The sequence below is a fragment of the Carassius auratus genome, chromosome 3 (assembly GCF_003368295.1).
Source record: "Carassius auratus strain Wakin chromosome 3, ASM336829v1, whole genome shotgun sequence".
In the NCBI taxonomy this organism is placed as follows: domain Eukaryota; kingdom Metazoa; phylum Chordata; class Actinopteri; order Cypriniformes; family Cyprinidae; genus Carassius; species Carassius auratus.
Genome location: NC_039245.1, coordinates 29,316,022 through 29,333,685, shown reverse-complemented (window position 1 = coordinate 29,333,685; position 17,664 = coordinate 29,316,022). Strand labels below are relative to the sequence as shown.

At 40.7% G+C, this 17,664-nt stretch overlaps 1 protein-coding gene and 1 long non-coding RNA gene across 2 annotated transcripts in view; one reads left to right on the top strand and one right to left on the bottom strand.

Moving 5' to 3' along the window:
- Positions 1–13,648, top strand: part of LOC113054544 (Fc receptor-like protein 4) — a 20,352-nt gene extending 6,704 nt beyond the window's left edge. Inside the window, exons 7-9 of the mRNA XM_026220163.1 lie at positions 12,500–12,781; positions 13,183–13,425; positions 13,518–13,648. Coding sequence (XP_026075948.1) covers positions 12,500–12,781; positions 13,183–13,425; positions 13,518–13,648 — 656 coding nt within the window. The remainder of the gene's footprint in view (positions 1–12,499; positions 12,782–13,182; positions 13,426–13,517) is intronic.
- Positions 13,649–15,498: 1,850 nt separating this feature from the next.
- Positions 15,499–17,494, bottom strand: LOC113053547 (uncharacterized). Its single transcript, XR_003277244.1, has 3 exons — positions 17,157–17,494; positions 15,925–16,017; positions 15,499–15,812 (listed from the first exon to the last, which is right to left on the bottom strand). It is a non-coding gene; the product is annotated as an uncharacterized LOC113053547 (long non-coding RNA).
- Between the last annotated feature and the right edge of the window lie 170 nt (positions 17,495–17,664).

Here is a 17,664-nt window from a genome sequence, read left to right as displayed (position 1 = left end):
AGGTACTTTACAATCAGAAGTGATTGGCAAGCAGCTGCAGTTACTTCTGTTTAATGCGGTATTGATTGCCATTGGTTAATGTTTTCAATAAAAAGCAACCTATCTACAATGAACAGAGGGAGAGAGATACAAAATATGATGGGGAAACAACATAAAAAAAGGGCACCAAGCTTCTCATCAGAGGAACTTGAAGATTTGCTGGACCTTGCCACAAGGTCGGAGATCACAACCCTATGGTCCACTAAAACCTGCATGTTTATGGCCGCGATATGTAAGCCTGATCAATCACTGATGGGTTGGCGATAGTGATGAGTGTGCCATCCACCAGGCCCAAGAGTCTGGGGATGCCAGCAATGGCATGACAGACCTGCTGCACCTCCTGGACCTCCTGACGTGTTGCTGGCAGCCGGATGTAATTGCCGACATGGTGCAGAAGGGCGTTGGTGACAGTGTGGACGCTCATCCACACCGAGGTCTTGCTTAGTCCGCAGCCCTCTCCCACGACCTCGATGAATCTCCCTGTAGCAAAAAACCTTAGCGCTGCGAGAAGCTGGACTTCAGGGCTTAAAGCAAATTTCCACAGCATTAGCCTGGCAAGTGCAGGTCTGAGAAGGTCCAGCAGCTCCATAATGAGTTCAATTTTTTTGTTAATATAGCCATGTCAGGCAAAATTTCAAAAGGGCTTAAGTTTTGCAGAATAAAAAAATGTACATGGACTCCATGGCCGGTGCCGTCTTTGAATCAATACAAGGACACGTTGGATCGCTGTCATAGTTTGCCATAGTAGTCACCACCATGCTTACCCATTTATAGATCTTATCCATTTAGAGCCAAATTGGTTGCCAGATTTTAATTATCAAAAGTGATTGCCGATTTAAATGCTTACGAAAGTGTGACTTACAGAAGATATACTTAGCATACAAACGTATCGGGAATTGTGCCATAACGTTAAGAGAGAGGTTACGGTATAGGTTAAAAAAATACTTAGCGATAAGAATGTTTTGGATAACCGGGCCCTGGACTGCAGGCTTGCCATTTCAGTTCCCGGATCCTTCTTCTATGCAGCCATGATGTTGTAATTGATGCAGTATGTGGTCTGGCATTGTCATGTTGAAAAATGCAAGGTCTTCCCTGAAAGAGACGACGTCTGGATGGGAGCATATGTTGTTCCAGAACTTGGATAAACCTTTCAGCAATGATGGTGCCTTTCCAGATGTGTAAGCTGCCCATGTCACACGCACTCATGCAACCCCATACCATCAGAGATGCAGGCTTCTGAACTGAGCGCTGATAACAACTTGGGTTGTCCTTGTCCTCTTTAGCCCGGATGACATGGCGTCCCAGTTTTCCAAAAAGAACTTCAAATTTTGATTCGTCTGACCACAGAACAGTTTTCCACTTTGCCACAGTCCATTTTAAATGAGCCTTGGCCCAGAGAAAACACCTGCGCTTCTGGATCATGTTTAGATATGGTTTCTTTTTTGATCTATGGAATTTTAGCTGGCAATGGCGAATGGCATGGTGGATTGTGTTCAACAACAATGTTTTCTGGAAGTATTCCTGAGCCCATGTTATGATTTCCATTACAGTAGCATTCCTGCATGTGATGCAGTGCCGTCTAAGGGTCCGAAGTTCACAGGCATCCAGTATGGTTTTCCGGTCTTGACCCTTACGCACAGAGATTGTTCCAGATTCTCTGAATCTTTGGATGATATTATGCACTGTAGATGATGATAACTTCAAACTCTGCAATTTTTCTCTGAGAAACTCCTTTCTGATATTTCTCTAATATTTTTTGCCGCAGCATTGGTGGAAATGTTGATCCTCTGCCCATCTTGACTTCTTAGGCCCAATCCCAATTCTACCCCTTAGCCCTTCCCCTTCCCCCTACCCCTCCATTTTGTGCATTCACTTGAAGGGGTAGGGGTGTCTTGATTCTCTTTTGGCTGGAGGGGTAGGGGTAAGGGGAAGGGCCAGATAGCCCTTCAAACTAAAAATTTTCGGGACCACACTTCAGACGAAGGGGTATGAATTATCTCTGCAACATGGCTGCTACAGCAAACAAAAAGACACATAAATGTAAGCTTTTTTGCCATAAATAAAGATTTTAAAGAAAAGTAAACATTTGTTTTAGGTTACATTCAATTGTGAGTTCATATTAACGGTCATGTTACTCAAAGAAATGTTTGAAAAAATCACTAATATTTGCTAATGTCATATCATTACAGACTGAATGATAGTGCCACACCATATGTCTGATCAGGGAGATAACTGCCGTAGATTAATTCCCCCCAATAATTAGAAATCGCTAAACCATTTTATCAAATATTGCCTATTCGAGAGAGAGAGAGAGAGAGAGAGAGAGAGAGAGAAATGAAAGTTGCGTGTATGCACGTCTGTGCGTTTATCTTTTTGAGTTTACTTAAAAACGGCGATTGTATCCTCTCGTCACTGGAAATTTAATGTAGCGATTCAGTTTTTAAACTGTATTTAATAAAAGTCATGGGGCAGCGTTGACAAGTTTATTATCTCCTGGATGTGTGAGCTGCACCAATTTCCTATATGCGTTTGTGTGTGTGTGTGTCAGTAAGCAGCTCATTAATACAGAACGATAATTAAAGGCTCTAATGCACACCAGTATATCCGTGCATTGTAAGAGCTAGACGACGAATGATGACGTGTGACAGCATAGTAGTGGTGTCCCAATCCTTAGGGGAATATTTTCTCCCCCACCCCTTGACACTCTGTTTCAAGGGACAAGGGGAAGGGGTAGACGGAAGGGGTAGGGGAAGGGGAAGGGGTATAAAATAGAATTGGGATCGGGCCTTAGAGACACTGCCCCTCTGAGAGGTTCTTTTTATACCCAATCATGTTGCCAATTGACCTAACAAATTGCAAATTGATCCTCCAGCTGTTCCTTATATGTACAGTACATTTAACTTTTCCGGCCTCTTATTGCTACCTGTCCCAGCTTTTTTTTTTTTTTTGGAATGTGTAGCTCTCATCAAATCCAAAATGATCCCATATTTGGCATGACATTTCAAAATGTCTTAATTTTAACATTTTTTATCTATATTCTATTGTGAATAAAATATACGTTTATGAGATTTGTAAATTATTCCATTCCTTTTTTACTTACAATTTTTTAGTGTCACAACTTTTTTGGAATCGGGTTTGTACATCTTGCAGATGTAAATGTAAACATTAAACAGATGTGATGTATCAGGGTATATGTGCTCTTAGGTTAGTGAACTATTCAAAACACAAACTATCATAAATAAATCATACTCAAAATGTTACATGTTATGCCATATAACAGATAAAAACTAAATTACAGTGTGCAAAACAGAAGCATCCAATACAGTTGTATCATTATACATTAATACTGTCACATTGTGCAGATATGTTAAATCTGTTGTGTTTGTTTGAGCAAGAATCATCTCATACATATCAAAGCAACCTAAGCAAAGTCCCTTTGACATACGTCAGTACATGGAATGCGCTTTGCTAACAAGGAGTGTGGCAAAAATCATCCCATTATTTTGAGTTGTATTAAGAAAGTTAATAATAATAATTGACATATTACACTGTAATGAGTTTTTCTCTTTGTGTTTTTAGTGCTGATTTCAAACATCCACTCTGGAAACAATGAAGGTGAGTGAATTTGATTTATATATATACATGTATATTGTGACGAGTCAGCTGCCTCCTCCCTGATTATCATCGGCACCCCGTCCTAAATCGCCACCCTTCACGAGGCTCCCGACAGGAGTGGGTGTGTGAGAGAGGAGGGGCGCTGGATGAGCCAGGGCAGGCGGCATGTGATGGGACACACCTGATGTGAATGGAGCCTCATCACCGCCGCTGTTTAGAAGCCCAACACGCCTTTCCTCGAGAGACCGGTCTCTTCCCTGTGAATGTGCACTGGTGTCCTCGTGGGTCCAGGAAGGGTGCGTTGAAGGATTCCCTCACCACCAGAGACGTCAGCCGCCAGACCCATGATCCGGACGAGAACCGCACCCGTTTACACCATAGACAGCGACCCCATTGGACACAGCGACTCTATTGGAACTCAATTGAGACAAGTGAAGCACATCTTTAGCTTTTTTTAGCACTTCCGTTTCTAACGCGCAGACTCAAACTAAGCTTGATGACATCAGCAACCTGTCTGACAGATGTAAATCTTCTAGTAGCTTCTAGAGACAGCGAGCTTGAGCGGGAAGTTCTTTGGCGTGAGTGATCAGGAGTGAGTATTCTGATTAATTATTTTATATAGTATTTTAAAATGTAATGCCAGTACGCCATATTAAGTTAATTGCCTGCGAGCTTCTCCTCCTGTCTGTACAGTATGCGACAGAGAGTCGAGTCGTTATGACGCAATCGTTAGCCTATTTTTACAAAAACTGTTTCTACGGGGCCATAATGTAACATAGAAGGTAATGGAGCCCTTTATACATTGTTGTGTATCTTTAGAAATAAATAATGTACAAACGGAGTCTTTAAACGCCTCAGACGTAAAGTTATTCGCTGTCAAAGTGACGCCAAAATGAATGGGAGTCAATGGGAATGCTAACGCAAGTGAAGTTCTGCTACAAGATGGCGGCACCCGGCCGACTTCAACTTCCGGTCGCCGTCCATCCCCTGCAAGTGCCGCGGGCAATGAGCAGGATGCGGCCGCTAGAAGAAGCCGCCGCCCCTCGCGCCCCAGGCCAAAGAGGGGAGCACGTGCAGCCTCCGGACTCCACCCCTTACCTGGACCCTTCCTCGACAAACACTGCCTGATCCACACGAACCTCACAGCACGACAAGGACACCAGAGCCCCTGTTTATTTTGGACACTCTCCCCTTTTGGCCACGTTTATTCCCTCCTTTGTTTTATTATCTGTTAATAAAAGCCTGACGCCACACCCACTGTGTTTGTCGTGTGCTCCTCCCGTGACTATATATATATATATATATATATATATATATATATATATATATATATATATATATATATATATATATATATATATATATATATATATATATATATTAGTGCTGGGCTGTTATCTGCATTAACGTGCTGCGTTAACGGGAGACTCTAATCGGGCGTGCTGTTAATCTATTCTCAAAGTTGGGTTGAGAGCTGGGTCTATACTAGGCGAGCTATGATGACTTTCACCTTGATATTTTAGCGCGGATGTATATACCTAACCGAATTGCACTGTAGGGGGCGAGAACGAGTCTTTAAACCTGTACGTATGCCCAGTGTTGGGAGTAACGCTGTTTAAGTATAACGGCGTTACTAACGGAGTTTACTTTTCAGTAACGGAGTAATCTAATTAATGACTTTTCCCATCATTGCAACGCCGTTACCTTTACTGAGAATGTAAAGTGTCGCGTTACTACAATTTGGTTAAATAAAGCGCGAGGTGTCATGCTTTGGCTAGTGGCTACCATGATTGGCTGGGTGCGCGGTGCCCTGCTCACGCTGTCTCACTGCACGTTTTGACAACCACTAAACACAAGACAGCGTCAGCGATAATGCCATTCTCAAACTCCAACCATTCTCGAAAAAACGAAATGAAAGCGATCCATGTGTCATACAGATCTATTGTGGCTGTGTTGCGTCATATGACAAGCATGGCGCCTCACCATGGAAACAGTAAGGTGGTACATTCTAAAATAATGGTTGCTTAAAGAAACTCACGCTGGGGGCTCAGCTAGAATATTTTAAACTCACGTGCGAAAGGGTTAAAAGAAAATATATATGTGAAAATGCATATTATATATATATCGTATAATACGTGTGTGTGTGTGTGTACTGTTTATATTTATGTATATATAAATAAAAATGTAAAATTAAATGTATGCATTTAGCAGATGCTTTTATCCAAAGCGACTTACAGTGCATTCAGGCTATCAATTTTTACCTATCATGTGTTAAAAATACATACACATACAGCATATATATTGAAAATATTTACATGTATATGCATTTATATAATTATATTCTTATATTTTATATTATATATAAATATTAGTAATATATAAACATTACATCTTTTTTTCTTAAATATATGCATGCACGTGTTAGTATTTATATATGCAATTTATATTATTCAAACAAAAACTTCTGTTTTGGATGTGATTAATTGCGATTAATTTTTTGACAGCACTAGAATGTACTTATTCTGTTTATTCAACTGAGCTTATTGCAATTCTAATCTGTTCAGTGTAGCAGTATAGATATTCATAGAAATTCAAACTGAGTTGTTAGCTAACTAGTAAAAGCAACATGCATAGCAAAATCAAATAATAAGGTTTGCAAATAAATTTAGTAGAGGCAGCAGTGGGTAGATTGCAGCTGCTGAAATTTAAGTGATTAAGCATGGACGGCATGTAAACCCTTTAAAGCTAAATATAAGCTTTTGATTGTGTTTTGCTTATTCAAAAAGGGGGCTTATAGCAGTTCTATGTACTTTTTGTGCAGGATAATGATATGGATAGTTATGCTTAGCAAATTAATATTATGTACTTGAAAATTGTAACCGCATGCACAGTAAATTCATACTGCAAAAGGGTACAGTGGAAAAGCATTGCTGTTAGTGAACAAGTTCCACGGTATCTGTATTTGGGATGCTATGCCGTAACAGGCTGTACATGTGGAAATGTCAAATCGATACTACAAATTAATTTGTCTTTCATATCAGAATGTGTGTGAGTTCTTAAAGTAGGCCTATGTCAGAAATAGAACAGGGTTGTTGTTGTTTTTTAACATTGGTTTACAATCATGAATTTGTCTTTGCTGGTTGTATCACACCGCTTTCAGTGTAAACAGCTTCACCTAATTTAATGGGTTCTATTGATTTTATTGAGTTGTGCTGCTTGTGTCCTGCATAGACACTGGGCCCTATTTTAACGATCTGAAACGCAAGTGTCAAAGCGCGAAGCGCAAGTAACTTTGTGGGCGGGTCTCGGCGCTGTTGCTATTTTCCCGGCGGGATAAATGGCTCTTGCGCCCGGTGCAAATCTAAAATGGGTTGGTTTGAAGTAGCTTCATTATTCATAGGTGTGGTTTGGGTGTAACGTGAAATAAACCAATCAGAGCGTCATCCAACATTCCCTTTAAAAGCAGGTGCGCAAGTTCCATTATGGATTGCTATTATTGTGGCGTATTTACCAGGCGCACGCCAGGAGCGGTTCACAGCCGAGGAGACTGATGTTCTTGTAAGAGCAGTGAAAGACAGAGAAGTTGTGTTATATGGGGATGGGAGAAACCCACCCAAAATACACCACAATGATTTCCGTCATCTCATGTGTTAATATTTTTTTTAGTGTAACAATTTATGATATGCAAAAATAACTGTTGCATCTGTGTAGATTACATGAGCAAAGTGTATGCGCGTTGTGCACGCTGTACATTATGGTCAAGCATGCGCCCTTAAAATAGCATAATGAACAACGCGCAACGCGCCACTGACTTTAGACTAGGTTTTTTCTGGTCAGTGGCGCAATTGTTTAATGGAACAGCAAAATAGCACCAGGGATTGTTTGCGCCGGAACACGCCTCCTTTTTTGCGCTGAACCGCCCAGGGAGCGCAAGTTCATTCACTAGTTTAGCGACGTGCTTCTGTGGAGGGAAAAGCGCGCTTTGCGCGGGTGCAAAATAGGAATGACACATGCGTCGGTGTACAAAGTCAATTGCGCTGGGTGCAAGATAGGGCCCACTGTGTTAAATGGAAATAGGCATTTGCCTAGCTACTGATTAGAATATTTAATGGGGCTTAAAACAATTATTTTCATTCGTGCAGTACCAACAGCTTGCATAGGTATTCAGTTATCCGCAAATATTAATTTCAGCAGCACGCATGTTATAACGCAAATATTATTTTGGTCACAATTAATATAAACCGCAGCAGTATGCACAGTAAAAATCAGATAGCAATGTAGTGAATTTTACAGCATAGTAGCATGCAAATCAGACATCACAGTTAAATAAAGTCAATGTAGTGTCTTGCTAAAAGGGTAAGTTCATCATATTATTGCGTATTGTCTGTTGAATTTGACTGTTTCATGCATGCTTATGATAAAACCACTCATTTATGTAATCGTACCTATATGTAATCTTACCATGTTTAGTATCTATGAATTGGTCTTCTGATTATCTAAAGGAGAGTGTATTGTGATGGGAGGAGCACAGGACAGATATTAAATGGTTCATCCATAAAATGCATTGCTGTTCTGTTGTAATCTTTAAGATTCCTAAATGCATCTACTTTAATAAAATATAAAAGTAAATACATTTTTATTAAATATTATCATTTATAAATTACAAGTGTAGCTCCCACGAAATAAAATTACACCGCTTCACTGTGATAAAACCATGGTTAATTTTGCTAAGGGTTGTGATGTCCACATGTTTTTGTTGAAGAAATTAAAGTGGTTATAGCATTCCTATCACAAAAAGGTGGCTAAAAATAGAAAAAGTGGATTATTTGAGTTAAATGTTTGGTCAATATTAAGGATTTGATCATCATGTAAGTGAAACAACAGCAATTACCAGGCTATTGGTGCTTTTTGCAGACATTTGTAATAATGCACATCGTTAATTTTGTTATTAACAAAAATTAAGAACGTATCTACCTAAAAGTTATGCACAGGCTTCATCTTAGGCTTTTTTATCTTTTTATTCTGCGCTGGACTGCGCTGATGTCTTTTCCCAAATATAGCCTAGTCGTCCTAGCTGACCAGGATTGCCACCATACCACACACAGATGATTATTTGTATACAGCTGCAAACAGGAGGTGAAAGCAAGAGTGGGCGCTTGTGTGAATGGCGCATCACGTGTGCTTATACTGCAAACTGCTTTCATCATAAAATTGATTTATATATATATATATTTTTTTCTTTGCATTAACATTTGGGCGGCATTACGCAAATATTTCCACATAGAGATGCAGACATGGGGGCATGTTTGAATGAGTCGTTTTTAGGTGGACATGGCAGTCTTAAATTTTGATAAAGACTAGCTCTTTGGATTTGAGACTTTAGTCTTTGTAACTTTACAGATCTTCTTCATGCACCAAAAGCTTGAAACGCTTCAAAGATAAAGGAGAAATTTAAATCGAATCATATGACTCCTTTAATAATGTCACGCTGTCAGTCTCTGTTTCCCTGGGTGTCCACTAGTGAGCTCACTTCCCCTTAGGTACTTCACCATAGGCATTATAATTCCTCTAGTCTGGTCCTGTCTTCACAGTAATTGCACTCCAGTTAATTGGATTTATTAACCATTAATTAGTCTCCTTATAAATACCTGTCTTTCCCTGTTGTTTGTATGGAGTCCTTACCGTTCGTATATCCAGTCTTCTCGTTCCCCGAGATTCGTCCCTGCCTTCTCGTCATCCGAGTTCCCGTTCCGTTTCCTTCCCTTTCCTGTTCCCTTCCTTGTTTTGTTATTTTGTTTGTTTGGACTGAATTCTGGTTTTGACCCATGGCATGTTTGACAACGATTTTGGATACCCCTTAATAAAGCATGCCTGCTTTTGGATCTCGCTTTCCTGTGTTTCAATGGTAAACGAAACAGAAGGACTCCATCCATAGAGATCCAGCGGTATGTCTGCTCCTATTTCCTCCCCAGCCATCAAACGGGAGAGGAATGGCTTTGAAGGAACTCGCCTGGTTGTGTTCCGTGGAACCAGGGGAGGTCGCTCAGGAGTGAGTAGCCGAGAGGAGGTCCGGCAGCGATCTCCACTGTGGCCTTCCGTTGACCCGGGGTTCGGATGGGAGCCGCCGAGGGGAGAGGAGGCGCAAATTGGCTGAGCCAGCGTCGCTGTGCAAGATGGCCGCCAGTCCAGTGCCGCTTTACAAGATGGCCGCCAGCTCAGCGCCACGAGGCAACATGGCCGCCAAGAGTCGAGTCAGGCTCCTGTTGACCATCCAGAGTCGAGTCACGTTCCAGTTGATTCCCCAGAATCAAGTCAGGTTCCGGTTGACCCTCTAGAGTCGAGTCAGGTGTTCATGGACCCTCCAGAGTCAGGGTTAGTCACCGTTGACCTTCCAGAGTCAGGGCTAGTTCCTGTTGACCTTCCAGAGTCAAGTCACATTCCAGTTGATTCCCCAGAATCAAGTCAGATTCCGGTTGACCTTCCAGAGTCGAATCAGGTGCCCATTGACTTTCCAGAGTTGAGTCAGGTCCAGTTGACCCTCCAGAGTCGAGTCAGGTGCTCATGGACCCTCCAGAGTCAGGGTTAGTCACCGACGACCCTCCAGAGTCAGGGTTAGTCGCCGTCGACCTTCCAGAGTCAGGGTTAGTCACCGTTGACCCTCCAGAGTCAGGGCTAGTTCCTGTTGACCTTCCAGAGTCAAGTCACATTCCAGTTGATTCCCCAGAATCAAGTCAGATTCCGGTTGACCTTCCAGAGTCGAGTCAGGTTCCGGTTGAACCTCCAGAGTCTAGTCAGGTGGTCGTGGGCCCTCCAGAGTCAGGGTTAGTCAAAGTTGACCTTCCGGAGTCAGGGTTAGTCACCTTTGACCTTCCAGAGTCAGGACTAGTCACCATGGACTTTCCAGAGACAAGGCTAGTCACCGTTGACCTTTCAGAGTCAAGTCAAGTCACTGGTGATCTTCAAGGACAGAGTCAAGTCACTGGTGATCTTCAAGGACAGAGTCAAGTCAATGGTGATCTTCAAAGACAGAGTCAAGTCACTGGTGATCTTCAAGGACAGAGTCAAGTCACCGGGGATCTTCATAAACAAATGCAAGTCACCAATAATCTTCATGAGCAGAGTCAAGTCAGCACCGATCCTCTGGAATCCAGTATAAACACTATGGGATTACCAGAGTTTCGTCCTCCCGTTGGTCTGGCCGCACGGATGTGGTGGTCTTCTGCTCCGCCCTGGGGGATTCCAGCCTCGACCACAAGGATGTGGTGGTCTTCTGTTCCACCCTGGGGGGCATCCGTCCCGACCACACGGCTGTGGTGGTCTTCTGCTCCGCCCTGGGGGGCTTCCGCCCTGACCACACGGTTGTGGTGGTCTTCTGCTCCGCCCTGGGGGATTCCAGCCTCGACCACAAGGATGTGGTGGTCTTCTGTTCCACCCTGGGGGGCATCCGTCCCGACCACACGGCTGTGGTGGTCTTCTGCTCCGCCCTGGGGGGCTTCCGCCCTGACCACACGGTTGTGGTGGTCTTCTGCTCCGCCCTCGTGGGCTTCCGCCCTGACCACACGGTTGTGGTGGTCTTCTGCTCCGCCCTGGGGGGCTTCCGCCTTGACCACAAGGATGTGGTGGTCTTCTGCTCTGCCCTGGGGGACTCCGGCCTTGATCACAAAGAGGTGGTGGTCTTCTGCTCCATCCTGGGGGACTCCGGCCTCGACCATGAGGAAGTGGTGGTCTTCTGCTCCGCCCTGGTGGGCATCACGTGATGTCCTTCATGGACTTATGTTTTTGTTTTCTTTTGTTTTTTTCTGTCTTTTTCCTCCTTTGGACCTGGCCCTCCGTCCCTCCCCCTGATCCTCCACCGGTCCACCTCCCTCCTGGGTTTCTAGTCTGTGGTTTGAGTCTTATTCTGGCAATACCACTACTGAGGTACCCTTGAACAAGGCATCAAACCCCCAACTGCTCCCTGGGTGCCACAGCATTAATGGCTGTCCACTGCTCCGGGAGTGTGTTCACTGCTGTGTGTGTGCACTTTGGATGGGTTAAATGCAGAGCACGAATTTTGAGTATGGGTCACCATGCTTGGCTGTATATCACTTCACTTTCAATATTTGATGCCTTTGAAAATATCTCTGGCTATCGATATGATATGACGCAGCCCAACATTTCCTGCGTGCCTGTCCGCTACACTACTGAACACGTGGCCTCATGGCTCTCTGATTCAGTAGATATGTCTTGGCAACAGATCTGCTTTTTTGGGGGGACTTTATCATTTCATCTCTATTTTGCCTTGTGGGATGATTTCAAATATATTATTGAATAGCAGCACTATGTTTTCATGTTCACAGCAGCCTGCATATTTTGGCTTTTTTGTTTATCTTCTCATTCCAGCTTTGTTAGGGAGGAATTATATACGCTATTTGTGCAACAGCAGTATGTCTTAAATAAGAGGGTGTTGTATGATACACTGATTGATGCATGTTGTCATACAGTGTCAGGCATTATACATTTTTGCTGGGTGTTTTCAGAGCTCGATGTACTGTGAAAACAGTGTGTAATTTTTGAAACTTAAAAATTCATCTCCATTTCAAAATGTGTTTCTTCCCTCAAGTACAAAAGCTTGACTATTTATTATAACACACAAATGTTATTTATATTATAAGTGTACATTGTTTGGTAAAAAATCTTAGTCTGAATGCACTGTAAGTCACTTTGGATAGAAGCGTCTGCTAAATGCATTAATTTAATTTAATTTAAGTGTACTTGATGGAAAACAATTGAATAAGACTCAAAATGTTCAACCTCTTTAAAAAGGGAAATTTTATGCTAAAATGTATTTTGATATATTTCTCAGGTGTTTCTCCTGGAGTCTCTCTGATCATCAGTCCCAACAGAACTCAGCACTTCACATCTGTTTCTCTCTCTCTGAGCTGTGAGGACCAGAGTAACTCTGATAGATGGAGAGTGAGAAGATACACAGAGAGTGGACAGTGGGAAGATTGTTCATCATCAGTGTGGGGATCACAAACAGGATCCACATGTACAATCAGCTCCACCAACACATCAGACACTGGAGTGTACTGGTGTCAGTCTGAATCTGGAGAGAAATATCACCCTGTTAATATCACTGTACACTGTGAGTCTGTGCATCTGTATTTATTAATTTCACTGGCAGTTTACATATCAAGGGAAGTGTTAAATACATTTCAATTAAATTAAGTAATTCACGCTTTTACTGAGTGTTAGGGGATTGTTCTAGATTATAGGAGGATCCCCCATATTTAGGGACCAAGATAACGAATTGGTCTGTATTTGACTTGGACCGGTAAGCAACTACCTTGTCATGTCTTAGCAACCATCCAGAATAGCGAAACAACCATATTAAAACACACTAAATACCACCTGGACACCAATGGGCAATGTATAAAAATGTAGCTCTGTCAGGAAAAAAATAATTAACTTGTTTCATTGTAGTCACAGCACTGCTGAAGTATTCTTACTATTTGCAATCAGCACACATTTCTTCTGTTTCTGTAGTTGGTTTGATTCTAGAGAGTCCTGTTCATCCTGTGACTGAAGGAGATACTCTGACTCTACGCTGTTTATATCAACATTCAACTCCACCAAACCTCAGAGCTGATTTCTATAAAGATGGATCACTCATCCAGAATGAAACTACAGAGAAGATCATCTCTACTGTCTCAAAGTCACATGAGGGTTTCTACTACTGCAAACACTCAGAGAGAGGAGAGTCACCCAAGAGCTGGATCTCAGTCAGATGTGAGAGTCAGTAGAAACTGTGAGCTGATTTATTTCTTACGCTCTCGTTCAGATATAGTACATTATAAAGTGCTTGTGTGTCTGTTTTTCAGTGTCTCCTTCAGAATCTCAGATCTCTGGCCTCCACACACTCAGTTCTGTTCTGGCAGTTAGTCCATATCTGCTAGTGACAGTCGTGCTGATTTTCAAATGCGGCAGGATGAGAGGTGAAACATCTGACTGATTTACTAAAAGTCATATTTAATTGACCTACTGAAAACATGCATACCCATTAAGTAAATACTGAGAAGATTGATATTTATTATTATTTTTTTTTTTTGTGAATGTGTTTATTTAACAGTTACTTCTGCCAAAGAGGAAGAAACTTCAATGTGATAATCTTCTGCAGGGCCACTGCCGGCCAAATGGGTGCCCTTAGCAGGACTGAACTGTTGTGCCCCACTTCCTTAAATAAATATAAATATATAAATAAATTATATTGTTTAAAAATTGCAGTTGTTGCTCTCGACAGTTACCTATGGTTTTGACTTTATTAATACAGTTTTCTAATTTATGTTGTAGTCTTATCATGAAAAAAAAAAATCAAGCAGCTTTACTATGATAAAACCATGGTTTATTTTTGTAAAGGTTGTGATGTCCACAGGTTTTTTTGTTGAAGAAATTATAGGGGCTGTGTCATCTATAGCAAAAAGGTGGAAGATTAAGTGAATATTTAAACAAAATTTTTGGCCAAAAGCCTAAAAAAGGATTTGATCGTCCTGTAAGTGTAGCAGCAGCAATAACCCTTTGGCTTCCTTTGCAGGCATTTATAATAACATGTTATGTAGATAAATTGTTTATTTTTGTATTAGCCTACATTATGTATTTTAACAGTGTTTTTAACCAATCATTATTACCTCATTGTTTTTATAAAATGCATTTTAAGTTGTTGTAAAGGCTATTGATGGCTTAGGTCTGTTTTATAACCAAAATAAATTATTATCTTAATACTTCTTTGTAAATTATTATTTGGACTAATTTGCAGTTACCATGGTTACCATAACGATGATATTTGGTGTTACCCTTGTTAAAACCATGGCTAATTTTCATAAGGGAACATAACAAGTCTTAGAGCATATTACTGTAGATGTGTTGGTGGTGGTGAAATTATTTCCAACATTAAAACATGTTATTAACGTCAACATACAAAAAAGTTTCATAGGAATGTGCCTGGAAGTGATGCACAGGCTTAGTTTTTAGATTTAACAAATGATTTACAATTTATTTTAATACATATAGAAAAAATTTAAAAGCTATGCATTATAGTTGACAACTAGATGTACATTTTACAGCTGTTTTTATGACTGTAAGTCATTCTCCTCAAATGCTATTGCAGTTAGAAAAAAATTGTATACTAACATTGCATATAACTTTACGGTCCTAAAATTTGTGAATATCGAATGTCCAGCGTCAAGCAAACTTTATGCCAGTGTTTTTCCTTTTCTTTTCTCTGAACCGGTTTGCTGATGTTGTCACGGATGTACACACAATTGGAGAGATCCAATTGCAGTGTTTAATACGGAGAATCCAAAAATCGTAGGTCAATATTAACAAAAGCAGTCCAAAAACAAGAAACATGAAAAACACTAGGGAACACGAGAAAGCCGGGTGACATAAACCACGGACTCCATGAAACAGATAGAAACAGACCGGGTATATATGGACAGGTGAAAACGATGAAAGTGGGGACAGCTGAGTGCAATTAACAGGTGTGCAATTAACAGTGATGAATCGGACAAAGGCTTGTGGGAATGTAATGCCTGCAGTGGGGTGCCTACACTGTAAAAAAAAATATGCCTCTCCAACATAAAAATTTCTAGTGACCCGTTGCACCTAAAATTTTTAGTTGGCCCAATTTAAGTTGCGGAAACCAACTTTTTTGTGCTGTGCTGACTACCCCTGCATGTAGACGGAACTTGAAATATAATGTTGTGTCAATTAAATATTTTCTGTTGACTAAACATAGCTTGTTGGGCCAGCAAGCAGACCCAAATTGAAATAAAATGTTGTATTAAATATTTAATCTTGGTCAAAATAGTCTATTTTTCATTATTTCAAATAAATTACACACTGTGCTTTGATAAAGAAGATTTTATGTATTTATTTAAATACATATGAACTTGCCTGTTAGGCTCAAGTAAAATATTACACAAGTATTCAAACAGTGCCAAAACAAGCATCATGAGGGCATTTGTGAAGTCTCCCAGATTGTCCATGACAACTTCCTCCTCAAGTACTACAGCCACATCGACCACTGTGGGATATGGTCCCGAGTTGGTAGAACTGTCAGTCACTTCCAGGATCCCCATTTTCATGGCCTTTGTGTGTGGCCCCAGTGCCTCAGTATCCTGTGAAACACAATAAATGACTTTTAGTGTCAGACTGAAAGCATAATGTCTTATGCAATCACTACTGCATCACAAACAGTAAGACCATAATGAAGATATTCAAATTAATTACCTTAATAGTCTTTGAAATTGAAGCTGGCTCTCTCAAGTACAGTGGAAGACCACGAAGAACAGAAGACCTTCTATAAGTAGTTAGATGTGTGGTCTGCCAAAAAGACCATCAATAAGACATTTTTAAGTCACTTAATTAACAAAGAGGTTACACATATACTCTACCAACAGTTTAGGATCACCTACTCTTTTCACCATTGGGCGTCATTTCAACCAACTTCATGAAATAGTTACCTGAAATACATTAAGATTACAATCTGCGGGGGATAATCAGCTAACAAGTGCAGCAAGTCTACAGATCCCTTAAAGAGATACTCCACCGAAAAATGAAAGTTCTGTCATCATATACTCGCCCTCATGTTGTTTCAAACCTGTATGAATTTCTTTCTTCTGCTGAGCAGAAAGGAAGATATTTAGAAGAATGTCAGTGGGGTATCCCTTTAAGACTGTTGGAATAACATTCCCAGAGTCTACTTAGGTTAGATACTGAGAGTGGTTTTCTAACAGTCCTAAAATAGATCTCAAACATGCTGTGTACTCGTTGGCTGTTTTTTGTTCAGTCATATCGACCAAAAGTGCGTCAGGTGACTTTCATGAGGCTGATCAAGATTAACCAATGGTGAAATGAGTCAATTTTGCACAGTATGTAGGTGCTGGTCAAACGGAGCTATATGATAGGAGAAAAACAGCTTAATACTACACCAAAATATTTCTCTCTAATGCATACATGTTGACCTCAAGGTCATAAACAGGGAAGTTGACTGCTTTGCCTATTTTGTTATCCATACCAATTGAAACAATAAATTAGCACCATAATCAAAATCTCACCGAGTTTCCATGTACACTCCATGTAAATAAGATAAAGTAAACAATACGTGTGGCATCCCACAAGCAAAAAAATAAGCCATCATCTCTGAACGCCATATATGGCATACATTATATTATGTATTTGCGGGATTTGAACTTGTATTGTAGATCATCAACATCAAGTATACATGGAAGCTTTTTGACAAATTCTGATCATATGATGTAATTCTATTGCTCACATAATACGCATTGGATAAATGTCACAAGACAAAGTATCAACTCAACTGCCAGAGACCTTGAAATTAAAATGTTGAGTTTTTGTGGAGCAGTGAGCTGTTGGCAGTTTCTTCTCTTACACAGGTATCAGAAAATTAGGTTACACTGTTTAACACTGTTATATTTTATACAAAGAAATGATTAACATACCTGGGCATCCAGTTGTTCCAGAAGTTCATCCAAGTTGTTTCACCTTCCCTGTCTTGCTTTGGCTCTGTACATCTTTAGCAACCCCTGGGTGTGATTGTCCAGCGATGTCAGGAATGGCTGACTTCAGGTCAATACGGTAGATGCGGAAGAATTCAGCACAAACCCGTGGGTAATGAAAGATTCAGAAGCAAACAATTAAAATCAAAGCAAATTATTTCCTAGCCTAAATTATCAGTCACTCTGTGATAGCAAAAGCATAAGTTGTCAATACTAACTGTCTGTTACAGTCAATTATCAAATATATCATAAGCCAAAATGCAAATGGAATTTGAAAATATTGACCATTAAAAATATTAAACGGAAACATGTCACCTTTGGCAAACTGATAACGTTAAACAACTTACAAATCTGATAACATTAGCAGCTATTCATTTTCGTGTTAGCACAAATTTGTATTTATTTATTTTTATCGGACTGAAATGTTATTTCACTCTTGCAAAAGGAAGCT